Below are 14,258 nucleotides of genomic sequence, written 5' to 3'. Positions count from 1 at the left end.
ACATGCATTTAATTCCCACAACATCATAGTAAATACAGTCCCTATACTGTGTCCAGTTGCATAGGCATCCAGTTTAGTGTTTTTATTTTTGGTGGTGTTACAGTTTCATATTCACAGTATATTAATAGACACAGAAGATCCCTCCAGCTTTCTTGTTAAATGAACTCCATGCTTGATTGGACTCTTGAGTAGAGAGCCATTGACCCTTGAGACGTCTTACTGGACAAACATCCTTTTTTTAATCACAGGGTATTCCCTTTAGAGCAACCTGTTTGGAAGGTTCAGTTCCTTTGGGTGAAGTGACTGGTTCTCAGAGGTGGTCAGCCTCCCTGCTAATTGTTGCTTGTTTGTGACCATACATGTATATGTCATCAAAGTTTAACATTAAAGAACTGTTGTAGTTGGCATGTTAATGATTTCATCCAGATCCTATGATGATCTACCAGAAATAAAAAGGCTAAGGGATGTTATGATTAACAGGTATTTAGTTGTAAATTAACTGATTAAAAATTTTGTGACAAATAAGTCAGAAGACAATGGATAAAGTATTGTGCATTAGCTGAAATAACTAATTAGCCGTTTTCTGTTGGTAAACAGAGAGCGTTGTTGGAGTTCAACTCGGAAAATGTCACCATGAGAAAGACTCTTGTGGCACTTAAACTCACACCATTTTGGCTTTGTAGTAGAATGTAAATTTGTAAATTCATATAGAGGTAGCCTGAACAATGAATACATGTTTTGCACAAATGTGGAATCATTTGGCATGAGTTTTCTCCTTCTATTCATGTAACTGACATATTTCCCAATCACTTCGTTCTGACTACGTGGTAGCAGTGAGTGCTTGTTAGGATCTATAGGATTATATTCAGCCTCAGTGTGGTAATCAGTGATATTTCAGGACGAGGATCTTGTTAGTGTAACCCCTTAACCAACAGAATACAACGATGTGTCTGGACAAAAATCGCTGTTCATTTTTTAACCAGAAGCTCCAAAAGTCAGAGAAAGGCCGAGTTCATAAGTCAGAGAAAGCGGCAGGCGAGCCAACTGTCAGTCACAGCTGCTCATCAGCGGCCACACTGCAGACATTCTAACCTTCTGCAAGCCTTCCAATCCTATTAACAGAGTAATAATTTACTGAATCCGCAAGAGCATACATGTCAGAGGACGCAAATTTAGCAAGCAAGACCATAGTCATTTGTTAAAATATTGAGTGAAGTTGACACTCTTTAAATCAGAATCAGAACCGTCCTTCTGTGGCTGCTGGTTGAATTGTGCTTTAAGGTGCCACTGCACAAACTTAAAGGAGAATTCCAATTTATTTAATTTAACATATTTCTCGTTAATATGGCTATATTGTAGCCCTAAGTGTGATGCTAGCATGACAGTCTTTGCCTCTGTTGTAGAGCTTTGGAATAAAGGCCTTTAGCAGTAATATGCATGAGCTCCCTGCAGCTTTCCAAAGAAAGCAGATTTTTACATGAATCAAACATTTGTTTTCAAATCTCACTGAAAGTAAACACAGAGCTGCCGGAGTAGACCTTTTTCTAACCGTATTAGCTTTTTCTTGCTGTTGGGAGAGCTGAGTATTCTGTCCAGCTACTCTCACTCTTTGATATTGGGTCAGTGAAGCACCATCTGCAGGACAGCATTGTTTTTAAAGCTGCATATTTATTAGTTGTAGTTCCACAGCAGGGATTATTCTTATCCATTCATACATGGAGATTTTCCATGTCTGTCATCAACAAGTTCCACTCTGTGCAGTGTTCCTCTTTGTAAGCAGCAGTGCAGTGAGTGCAGGCACACCAGCAGGTTACCGTGGTACAATTTTTTTCAGGATGTAATGTTGTCTTTCTGTTTCTGCCTCTGTCCCCACAGTCTATATCAGCCTCATACAAGGAATCCCCTCATAGATCCCAGATGAACTTAGCAAAATGAACATTCCAGACAGTTAAGTTTTGTGTCTCCCTTCAGCCAGACTGAAAACATACATTTACAATGAATAATCTCGAAATTGCATTATTTGTAAATCTGCAGGGAGCTCTTCAAGCCATTCCTAATTTCCTCTCATTTGTACAGTTGACATGCAAAATGCAAAGTTAGCACATTGCATTAGTAGAAGATTCCCAAAGTTTATAAAAGCCACAATTCTCGTTTAAGCATCAGACTGTGAAAGTTTCCATTTGAGTAACATGCTCTTACTTATCAGAGGACTAAATGTGATACATTGAATTCAAATTCATTTTTTAGGTCTGACAGAAGCCTGTTATATAAAGCATATATGGTTCTACAGTTATGGATTCATCAAGAACAAATATAGTCAGAGGTCTATGATTGGCTTCATTCTATAATAAACAAGTGAGCATTTCACAGTGTTCAATGTGGGGAAGTGAGAATTTCTCTCTTTCAGTTTTTTTTTTTTAAATTACTGTTTTGCACTTTTGAGGTTCTGCTAAGTTGTAAGTACTATAAAACTGCTATTTAAAAAAAAAATCTGAATGTTGAATTAAGTTGAATATGAAACAGCTAAAAAATATTTTAACCAATTTGTAAATGTAACAGTGTCATGAAAGCAGTCTTAAATTTTATATCCCTAAAGCTACGCATACAGTGTGTACATTGCATAGTTCAGTGCAGTCATTACAACTTAGGTGTGAAAATAAATCTCCCTCTATTATTATTCATCTTGCGTCTTTCTGTCTCCTTGAAGACCTTCAGTGTCACACATTTTTCCTCTGCCTATACCTTTCTGTCTCACACCTGCTGTGCTGCTGTGTGTTACTCTGTGGAATGTGTCTACTGTAGATGCAGAACTTTACTTTTGTTTTTCTCTTCCTCATACATCATTTTCTCAGTGACTGTCAATATCTTTTTTTTATTTTTTATTTTTCATTTTTGTCTCCTTCACTGTCCCTTACCCTTTCGCTCATTCTCACACACGAGCACACAGTCCTACTCACATATACCACACTCAGTCACTCCCTCATCTGTCTCTTCTCAAGCAGCCAGGTTCAGATAGAGGTAATGGCTCCGGGTAATTGTTCAAATTGTCACTTGGCCTTTTGGTGAGAGCGATGAGGGGAAGAAAGTACTCTTCTTGCAGTAATTCTCTGTCTTTCTTTGTCTCTGTCGTTTCTCTCACTCTCTGTCCCCTCTCTTTATTTAATTTCGACCCAGAAAGATTGACTGGTGCAGCGCTTCCTGTTTTAAATGCCAGGCATAAATGAGTACAGTAAGCCACAGAATCACTCTCTTTTTCTCTCTTCCGTTTTCTGTCATGCCTACAACACACACACACACACACACACACACACACACACACACACACACACACACACACACACACACACACACACACATACAAGCACACGGATTTGCAGGTTAGTTACTATGTGTTAATAAAGCTGGGAGTACTTATCCTTGCCTGGAATACTACTGAGGTTAATAAGGCCACACAGCACTTACTTATCATGGACCACCTGGGTGTTTTCAATGCTTGTTTGACTGCATGGATTCATGCTATTGTGGTTTTTCACCAGAGGTCTATTGGTGTCAAAAGTGGAGATCAAACATTAACTAGGCTAATATATTTTAGCCAGCAACAATCACTTTTAAGCAAATATTAACTGTATTTGCTATCTTAGTTGCAATGTTTTCATCAGAGTCACTTTGAAATTTGAATCTTTTCCTGTAAAAAGAGTCTTATGCACTTGATAGCGACAGTGCCTTTAAAAAGTAGTATTCTCACCTGTGGCACAATTGCCCTTCTTATTTGCTTTTCAACCCTAAATCATGATCAATTAAAATTTTGAAAAAACGAGTTAAATCTCAACAAGAGTTCACCAAAAGGCACATGTGAGATTCAGAAATTGGAAGAAGATTCTTTGTTCTGTCGAATGAAAAAAAATAGCATTTTAGCCATCAGATTAGACGCTACGTTTGATGGACAACACTGCAGATTTTTACAAATACACCATTCCCCTCTGTGAGGCATGGTAGTGGCAGCATCATGATATGGGGATGCTTTTGGCAGCAGGCCCTTGAGAGCTCACAAAGGTAGAAGGTCAGAAGAAAGCAGCAAAGCATAGGAAAATCCTGGAGAGCTGCCTGATTCAGTCTGCAGGAGAACTGCCCCTTGGGAGGAGTGTTGTTTTCCAACAAGAGACTGACCCAAAGCATATAACCTAAGCTACACAGAAATGATTTAAAGACAACAAGGTCAATGTTCTAGAGTGGCTGAGTCGGAGCTCAGACCTTGCAGAAAAGGAGCAAATTGGTGCATAAAAGTTTACCAGGATGATATAAATTAAGTAATCAATGCTCAAAATGTCTTGGGTGAGGACACCCAAGCCCTCTGCTTTATATGTCCCCTTAATGTTTAGTGTCTGTTCATTTCTTTTTAAATGAATTTGAATGAATTTATTTGGGGGCAGTTTAGTACTTCCGTATCGATCCATATTTCGAGCTTTAGATATCTACATATTGGGAGAGTTTAATAATGTCCTCAATGTCACCTCTTTTAACTGTACCTCAGCCTGCCTAAGTGAGTTCTAAATCATATACTGTCACACCTTACTCTATGAAAACAGTCACCAATAAATTACTATCTGTCCTGATGAAGTTAATTCCATTTTGCATGAAACCATCATTGTTAGCTACTCGTAAACACACACACACACACACACACACACACACACACACACACACACACACACACACACACACACACACACACACACACACACACACACACACACACACACACACACGTTTGTTTTTCTATACCGGTGGGGACTTACCATTGACTCCCATTCATATCTAACTCCTAACCCTTACCCTAACCCTAACCTTAACCATCACCAAATCAATGCCTAACCCTAAACAAACGTTTTTGCACTTTTACATTTTTTATTAACAACAATATGGCCAAGAAAACGGTGTTGCCACCCGTGGGGACCTCATTTTAGGTCCCCACCGTAAGACAAGTCCCCACCTTTATAGCAAATAGTCAGGTCAAAGTCCCCACCGGTATAGCAGAAACAAGTACACACACACACACACACACACACACACACACGCATGCATGCATGTGTGTATATGTCTGGCCCATTCATTTTCATACATCATACACATTGCAAAAGGCATGTGTTAAGATAGATTACCTCAGGTTTATCACTTTCATACAGATGAGCACACATACATACACATACACAAAACGCCCAGTATGCATTACTACTAATTCATCATACTCACTCTGGGAGTGTTTTCAGGGAACACTTAGCCTGATTGGTCATTCAGTAATTAGTAATATCACTAATAGTTTGCTCTTTTTGTCCGCTTTTAGCAATTATTAGATTGGACCAGAAGCCTAAATGCTTGCAGTCCATTTATTACAGCATAGTTATTCAAGGTAGGATTATCCATCACTGAGTTAAAATGGAAATCCAGCTTCTCTTTATCCAGTTTTTGGAAGGCCACTAATGCTCAGAATTATTGATTAAGCTGTCCACCATTGACAGACTAATGTATTAATATTTTTCCCTGCAGTTGTCCTCAGCATATTTCTAATAAATCTTAGTAATTTAATAACTACATTTTTGATTTCTTCTCAGAGCATTAGGCCTTTCAGTCATTATTTCTAATCAACTTTTACTTCTTGTGTAAATAAATTGCCTTTCTTTATTGAGCTGTTTGCGCTACGTTTTGATTGGATTATTAATTACAGAAAGCCGGGACGTTTTTGAAAATTTTCAGCTTTGGTAACACAGGAACGTGGACCTCTGAACAACAAAGCAAAGAGCATTGCTGATGTTGAATCCTTTAGTCTAAGAGTTGTAACGATGATATTGGCAGCGGCAGTTTCCAAACAACGAGGACTTCAGAGGATCATTCAAATGTTAGCAGGAATAATGAGACACATTTGCTCGTTCAGAATCATTTACTTGTTTTAAATTACCCTTTGATAACTAACATACATTGATGGCCTTTGTAATTAATATGCTGCTGTTCCGAAGAGAAAGCACTAGAGACTGTTTCTATATGCAGTTATTAAATGAGACACACGATTAAGCACCAAAGACTTGACAATTAATGTATAAGCAAATTCTATGACAAAGAGGTGAGTATAATTAATGTTACCTGTCATCCTGTTACTAATTAAGCTCACATGACGGCATCAACAGCTAGACTAGACTAATGATTTCCAAGCCGCTACACCCCCAACATATGTTACTGTAGTGACTGTCTATCGTTCACTGTTGAGTCTGATCTCGCAGTCCTTCATCTCTCATTTTTTTATTTCTGCTTTTTCTACTCACTTATTTCTGACTCTCTTTTGGTATCTGACATCTTTCTCATATTTTTGATCTCTGTTATAATTTGTGTCTGTTTCTTTTCTGTCTGTTTTTCTCGCTGCCCTTCTCTGACAGGTGGAGAAGGTCAGGGGGCAGCTTGGGGGCTGGTGGAGGTCAAAGGTGGAGGGGCCATGTTAAGAGTCCATTAGTGGCAATGACTAACACGGAGCCTTATTGACCTGTGTGTGTCTCCATATGCTCACATAAACATGTGCTCAGTGAACCCCTTTGCTCAGATATTCCCCAAATGATACTCGCATATGTTCATACATGTGTATTTGCAATTCTCAATACGAATAAAATTGACTTTACTTGAAAAATACTTGTATATTTACTCTGTGTAGGTTGGTGTTACAGTTTCATCAGCTGTAGTTTGTGATTAAAATTCTAAGTGTAGACCTTAGAATATTAGGAATTCATTGTATGTGTAGTAGGACTGCACAGTGGGTCGGTGGTTAGCACCATGCAGCGAGAAGATTCCTGGTTCGCATCCCGGCCACGGCCTGGGATCTCTGCATGGAGTTTGCATGTTCTCCCTGTAGGTGTGAATGTGAGTGTGCTGATTTGTCTCTGTGTAGCCCTGTGATAGACTGGTGACCTGTCCTTCTTCACCCAAAGTCAGCTGAGATCGACTCCAGCCCCCCCATAACCCTAATGAGGAATAAGTGGTGTTTAAATGATGGATGGATAGATGTAATTGTAATGGAATAGAACAGATAACTTTACTGTCTGTTCCAAGTAAAATCAAAAATTTGTCTTCATGGCTGTAAGACAAAAGACAAATTTCTGTTTTTACTTGAAATAGACATTACATTTGTTTTTGTAATAATGCAGATTTACAAACAAAACCAATATGTAAAACTTGATCTTACAACAGACGATGTTGGGTTCACTCCAAGTCTAAATACAGAAGGAACCTTTAGAAAAATGGTGCAATATTGGCTATATAATATTTTCTGTTTTAGCAGCAGAGAACATTATTTTTGACGTACCCAAGACCGTGTATTTAGCTTTTCAGAAGGGGTGAGTTGAGCAGGACACAGAGGACTAACTGTTGCAGACTCTTTAAAAAGATGCTACATACATTTAAAATGTATTGAAAAGATTATATTAAAGGATAATGCTAATGAATATGAATATGGATATAAAGCTGGATTCTTTTCTTAAAGGGTTAATGTTTTCAGTATTTGTTGTTTACCTCTGAAGAAATATATAACGGGTTTGAATTGAAATTGCAACTGCTGATTAGAGTTACCATAATACTGAAATTAAGGCAGAGTGTGGGACTCACACATTGCCCCACGGTCGCACAGTGAGGCAAAACAGGAAAAGCTGCTTCTATGGTTATTGTAATGCCTTTCTGTTGGGGTAATACACTATAACAGCAGTGCAAATGTTGATTTATATTATACAACAAATAGTAAACCCCTAAGAATGCATTTAAATATTAAAATACACAAGATTGTCGCTCATTGAAACTTTCCTTTTAGTCGCAATGGCTTGTTGAAAAGCAGCTGGCACAGAGGTGACAAAAGGACTTTTTTCTCTGTAGACCAATTAAGTCAATGGATGTTCTTCACAGTATCTAACAAATACAAATCAGAATTGGCTAAATGTCTAAAATCATTCCCAGTTTCCCAAAGGTGGACTTGGTTCATTATAAAGTGTCCATTCTGTGAACTCACACATATGTAGCAGATCTAGGCTGTAGCATGTGTGAAAAGTCATATACAGAAGAACATGTGCACTGTTACATGATTTATGTCTGCTCTAGCTGATAGAACATTACTGTGGAACTCACTTCTCTCCATTGTATACAAATACTTATACCTAGTGCATGAACTATGCTGCTGTATAAGGTAATTATTACGTCTTTTATGACTTGCGTCTACACTTCTCATTCCTGCTCCTCACTGCCTTTCTCTTGGTTGCCATGTCCATTGACAGTGTTGTTAATCACTGCTTGACAACACTGTCTTCTTGCCTTCAAATATTAATTACTATTTGTACATCATTCATCAATTAATTTGGCAGCTCCTCCACTCCTCACTTCCCTCATTCATTCATTCATTCATGCCCATTGTGTTCCCTTTGCTTTCAAATTGCAAAGACTAAATTGTTGAGTTGAGGGTTTCAGACTTCCTTTATTGCATTGTAAGGTAAAATTGAAACACGACTTCGCTTAATTCCTCTGCTTAGCCACTCACTCTCGTTTCTTATTTTTTTTTTATTTACAAAGATTCTTTTTTAGTGAATTCATCCTCTTGCCCCCTCGTATTCACGTTCAAGTCTTAGGGGCTCAGACAGATTTAATGTGCTGCTGGAGCTTGTTGTTCACTTACTAACAGGACGGCTGTTGTGTTTGTGTTCTCTGCAGGCAGCCAGTCCTGCTGCGGAGAGGCAGGCAGGAGTGGACCGAGCCCAAGGCAAACACACCCTCAGTGGCAGGTCAGTGTATTTGTATGTGCATTTAATTGCGATCTACTTTTGTTTGAATTGTTTTTGTTTTCATTCATTTTGCTTGTCGTTTGTCATGAGGAACCACCGATGTGTTAGATTTCATTAAATGTTCTGATTAAGTGAGTCTATCTCTCCATCTTTTGGACTCTGCATGTCAGTTAAGGATAGGTTTTGTATGTGCATGTGTCTGCATTCATGTTTATTGATGTTTGTGTGTGTGTGTGTGTGTGTTTCTGTCCTACTTTTTCTTCATTAAAACAGTATTCTAATCCAGATCAAGGCCCTCACAGATATAGTTAGTGTAAAGAAGCTCCATCATTAGCTGACTACAAAAGACTGCCAAAACAGGGTCAGGGTCACACACATATACACACACACACACACACACAAATGCAACACACACAGCCGTAGACTGCCATACACACACGGACTATAAAAAAAATAAACAGCTGCAAACTCACTTGCATCTGCTTATTTTTTACAGGCGTACACAGCTGAACACATAAGACACATGCATACACTAATGAGGAGTGCAGTTAAGAGTGTTTGGGGTGGCCTGTGTGTCCTGCAGGCCTTTGTGGTGTGTGTTTGTGTGTGTGTGTGTCTGTGCTTGTTTTGGCTGTGTGTGGAGCAGAAAACTACCACAGGAGGACAGAGGAGTAATCAGAGTAAGATTGTACTGAAGTAACAGTGTTTGCTATTTGCATAACAATCCATGCATAGTTCGGTTTCCATGCCAGCATAGTAAGAGCTTAGATTAAGGTGCACGAATCATAATTCAAATTTTAGTTGTACTACTGTTATTTAGCTTTGAACCTTACATATGCAGCCTTTGCAGTGCAGTGTTTGACCGAGCTAATATGCTCATATTTCATACAAATGTGAGAATTTAATCAGAATTGTTTCAGTTTTTGCAAATAGAATTCATTCCGAAATCACAAGTGTTTGTGTATTTGTCTCTCTTTAATGACCGAGGTCTTACTGTTTCTGTTGGAATATTATTCAAAACTGGTACACCTACATCCTACGTCACAGTGTAGAGACAACTGAATGATTGAGTCTATTCAATAAAGAATGACTAGAGGTCATATGTTCACTAAGGTTGCTCTGGTCAAGATTTTCAAGCTGTTTATGAATGCTGTGGAAGCAGTGTAAGTAGATAACAATGAGCAATCACGGAGCCTGTTTGTCATATCTTAATATTCATTCAACTATTATTCTGAACAGCACTGTTAAATATCAAGAAAAAGCATCATGAAGTAATAACTGTTTATTTGCTGTCAACACATGCGACACGTTGCACTCTGTCTTTCAAATTCTACTTACAGCTTGCTTAAACAATTATGGCTTTCCTGTGCAATAAAACACCAATTTATGAAATAAAAGCTAGAGTAAATTGTAATTTGTAGAGTCCACTGATCAAAGTGCTGAGGTTACATATAGCAATATATAATAATAGTAGCTGATGGATTCGAGCAGCTTTAATGTTCACCCATGAAAATAATATTAAATACCTTCAAATTTTTTGCTAAAACCACCCAACTTAAATGTAGAGGTTTTTCCAAAGAGTTGCCTGCTGTGTGTAATGGTCAGAGCTGTACCAATGTTTACTTCTCTCTTCTTTTTTTTTTAGCTTTGTTATATGTAGTTTAAATGATAAGATTAAGAGAAGTGTTGATTTGCTTATGACATTCCTCATTATGTTTCCCTGTTGCTGTCTGTTGTGATGTCTATCCATGTCTCAAAATATACTTGATAATTGAGATGTGACCCTAATACCCCTCAACTTTTCCATTAGTGACCGTGACACAAATAGCAAAACTGTAGTTTTCATCTTTCTCATTTACTTGATTTAACCCCAAGGTCTGTCTGAGACAAAGAAAACACTGTTGTGTTTTAATAAGCATACAAGATCCCGCAAACCACGGCCAGTCTTTGCAATAGCGAGACGAATACAGATTAAAAGTGAAAGAGTCTGTTGTAAATTTGAAAAAGTGCCTATTACATCAGTGATCAATGTGCTGCTGTCTGACAACACTGACCTCTGCTAATGGACACTTTATTGCTGTGTTTTACAAATGACCAGGTCAGTATGAGCATGCAATTAATCCACAGTTAATTCATCATGATAAAACAAAATCATACATAGATAACCTGTAAAGAAGATAAAGAGAGAAGATTTTACCTTTGGCGAGAATAATGTGTGACCTCAGCCTCTCAGTAACTAACCAACTGCAAGCAGAGAGCACAGACTGAATGAGATCACATGTATGGACAGTTACAGACTTTCTATTGCAGATTTTGAGGTACTGTGAAACACAATTTGGCCACCTGCACTCACTGACAAGCAAACCAAATGGGAGCAATTTAGGTTTGATCACTTCTCATGGTAGCACAATATAAAGGTAAATATTCAAGACACCCACTCACATTTCTTTCATTTTCTCTATAACTTTTATTCTGCACATATCCTCTCATACATACACGCACTCATGCACGCCAACCATCTCAACTGTGAGTAATGTAAAAGTGATGTAATGGTTTTTGTGGTCGCCGGGGAAACGATCCTTGAAATTGCAAAAAAGTCCAAAATGAGTCGAGGAATGCAGCCATAAATACTGGCACAGCGAAGCATACGTTAAACGAGCACGTGCGTTTGTGTGGCGGTGTATGAGTTTCAGCTGCAGTGTGTGTTTCTGCGCACATTGTGGTCTTCCCAGTGTGGGTGTTTGCGTGTGAGAATTCGTGCACCCTTAAATGTGAAGCTACACCTATAAATACAGTAATGGTCCATCATTATTTTAACCGCACTGCGTGCAAACCACAAAACTCATTACGTTTGAATCAAAATGTCCTTTTTATACAGGGAAACAGATTTACTGTAAATGGGTTTATTGAAATAGCATTTCAAGTATATTATATTTCTTTGTGAATAAGGCGCTGTACTAGAAGTGTGTTAGAAGCTACAAGGTGAAAAGGTAAATAGGTTTCATTGGATGCACAAAACAAACTGGAGAAGAAAAGGGTTTTCTTGGTTTAATAGCACCTATTGTGAACTCAAATGCTTCCATTTATCACTTGTGAAGAGTCCTTTTATGATGGTATTGCGATACTGATCTGTAGGTTTATTCGTCTCTTTGTCTCACTGTACCTATGTCTCTGTCAGTCTGCCAATCTACAACACTGTCTTCTGCCCTTCTTCAATTCCTACTTTGATTCTGCTTCCTTTTGACTTTTGCTTTCCCAGTCCTCATTCATCCTAATTATCTTGTTAAGGCTCTGCTACCCTATTAGTCTATTTTTTCATATTTACAGCAGTATAAAAATACTATAAAATACTTGTAAAATACTAAAATCTTCACCGGTGTTTCACAGTATATGGAAATGTTGGATGTCGGGGTCGACCAGTATTTTGTTCTTGTCATGGTTGATACTGATGCAGTGAGAAATAAAGCTAATAACTGATAGTTAAAACTGATTTACATTTGCAGAAAAACTGAAAATATTTGTGCCAAAATTTTGACTCCACCACAAACGCTAACACATGTTGAAATGCCTTTGTTTAATTATGTTTTACGTGTTAAATTAAAGGGAACTTTTCAGTATTTGTTTTTCAGTGTTGATAGGTTCTTACTAGCGATGTGTCATCAATCAGATAGTGCTGTGGGTTTGCTGTGCTACCTTAAGTGACACAAATATCTACATTTTTCTGTTATTTTTGACTATTTAATGAGCAAAAATGTCTGTAATTCTTGAGGAACCCCACTTCAGAAACTGTCTTTACTCTCAGGCTAAGACCTCTTTCTGGGCCTCAAAAATCCTTCAAAACAAGAAAAACCTACACAGAGAAAGGCAACTACATCAGAGGCAAAGTAGTAGCCTAGCCGCGCTAGACAACCCACGGCAACAAATTTAATTCTCTGCCAGGGTGGGTCTAGTTACCCTCCATAAGGCTCGAGGCTTGATTCTCCTGAAACTGGCCGGACGAATCACCATGAAGTGTAGAGTCAGAAGGCGGGCGTAACGAAGTGACGACAGAGGCGCGACGATTCTGACAGAAACAACCGGCGCACAATAAACAGTTATCTTTCGACTCGGCTTTGGCCACAGCCCTTAAAGATTTGAAGCTAAAATTCAACTTGAAAGATAAACAAAGGACGGCACTGAAGTGTTTCATTCAGAAAAAAGACGTATTTGGACTTATGCCGACGGGATATGGCAAATCCTTAATATACCAGTTGGCTCCGCAGCTCCGCTGGTTGGGAAGCTAATGGCGCTCTAGGAACTACGTCAGCCTATTCGTTGCGCTGATTGGTTGTATACCTACCCAATTGCTGCGGAGTGATTTGAAAGACAACCTTTTCGCCCGCCTCCCTCCCTGTCGAGCGGCCCTAGACCCTCGTGCCTTCAGAAACATGGGTCTAGCGCGGCTAGGCTAGCAAAGTAGCGTATTTTAAATACATTTATTTAACTGGGAATCGATTAAAAAAATATCGATACTGATAGTCAAAAAAAAAAAATATATTGGATGTGATGATAGCCTTGACTGATAATTAGTCGACCCACAGTTGTGTGATTTAATTTAAAAACAATTTCATCTTTTCTTTCCTTTCCTTCTCACTGTTAATGCTCTAGTTAATTGTGACTAATAATTCTAATGTTATTATTGGCAATATTATTTCACATATTGAATAGATAATGCCGCTTCTAGGTATTGGCCTGCCATTGGCCTTTGCATAAAGATTTACATTTGATTTCTGGCTCATTCATTCATGAAAGAAATAGCATTTATTGTTTTTACATTCCTATGTACGTTCATGCATTAACCTTTAGTAGCATTATGCATTTTTTGCGTTCTCTTGAGTCTGCATCTCTGCTGCTGCACTTAAAAGACTAGCTTAGAGATAATAGAGGGAGAGAAAGAGAGTGATAAATAAGGAGAAGGATGAGAGGGTGAATGCATTGAGAGGAAGAGAGTGGTTTGGTAATGCATATCCTCCTTTTTGTTATTTCTCCTCTGTGTTTCTGTCTTTCATAGCGAGGATCAGTGAAGTGGCAGGTGGATAAAGAGAACACCTGCTCTCTTCATCTCTCTCTGCTTCTTTCTTTCTCCCTCTCTGTGCATTTGGCTCTTTTTTTCCCTCTCTTGTTCTCTCATTGCGCTCCCTCTCTCTTTTCTCGAGTCTCACCCATTTTGTCTCTCTCTCACCCCCACTTCATTTTTTGCATTGATGCAGGCTGTCAAACATCTCACGGAAAAAAAATGAAAAAGGAAATGCAAATGGATCTCAAGTGTGTGTGTGTGTGTGTGTGTGTTAGAGATCAGAAGCACAGCAGCAGGAAAGGATAGAGGGAGGGGTGGATGTTATTTTCCCTCTCATATTAATTCTATTCATTAGGCCTGTCTAATTAATTCAGTTTCTCCTCCCTCCTTCATTTCACTATATT

General features: G+C 38.5%; 1 protein-coding gene across 1 annotated transcript in view; it reads left to right on the top strand.

Annotated features, from left to right (window-relative positions):
• Nucleotides 1–14,258, top strand: part of LOC110957809 (partitioning defective 3 homolog B-like) — a 241,583-nt gene that overhangs the window by 51,900 nt on the left and 175,425 nt on the right. The window contains 1 exon segment of the mRNA XM_022204011.2: nt 8,728–8,798. Coding sequence (XP_022059703.2) covers nt 8,728–8,798 — 71 coding nt within the window.

This window comes from Acanthochromis polyacanthus, chromosome 14, assembly GCF_021347895.1.
Source record: "Acanthochromis polyacanthus isolate Apoly-LR-REF ecotype Palm Island chromosome 14, KAUST_Apoly_ChrSc, whole genome shotgun sequence".
Lineage (NCBI taxonomy): Eukaryota > Metazoa > Chordata > Actinopteri > Pomacentridae > Acanthochromis > Acanthochromis polyacanthus.
The sequence above is the reverse complement of the archived record's forward strand: the minus strand, read 5'-3'. Positions and strand labels throughout refer to the sequence as shown.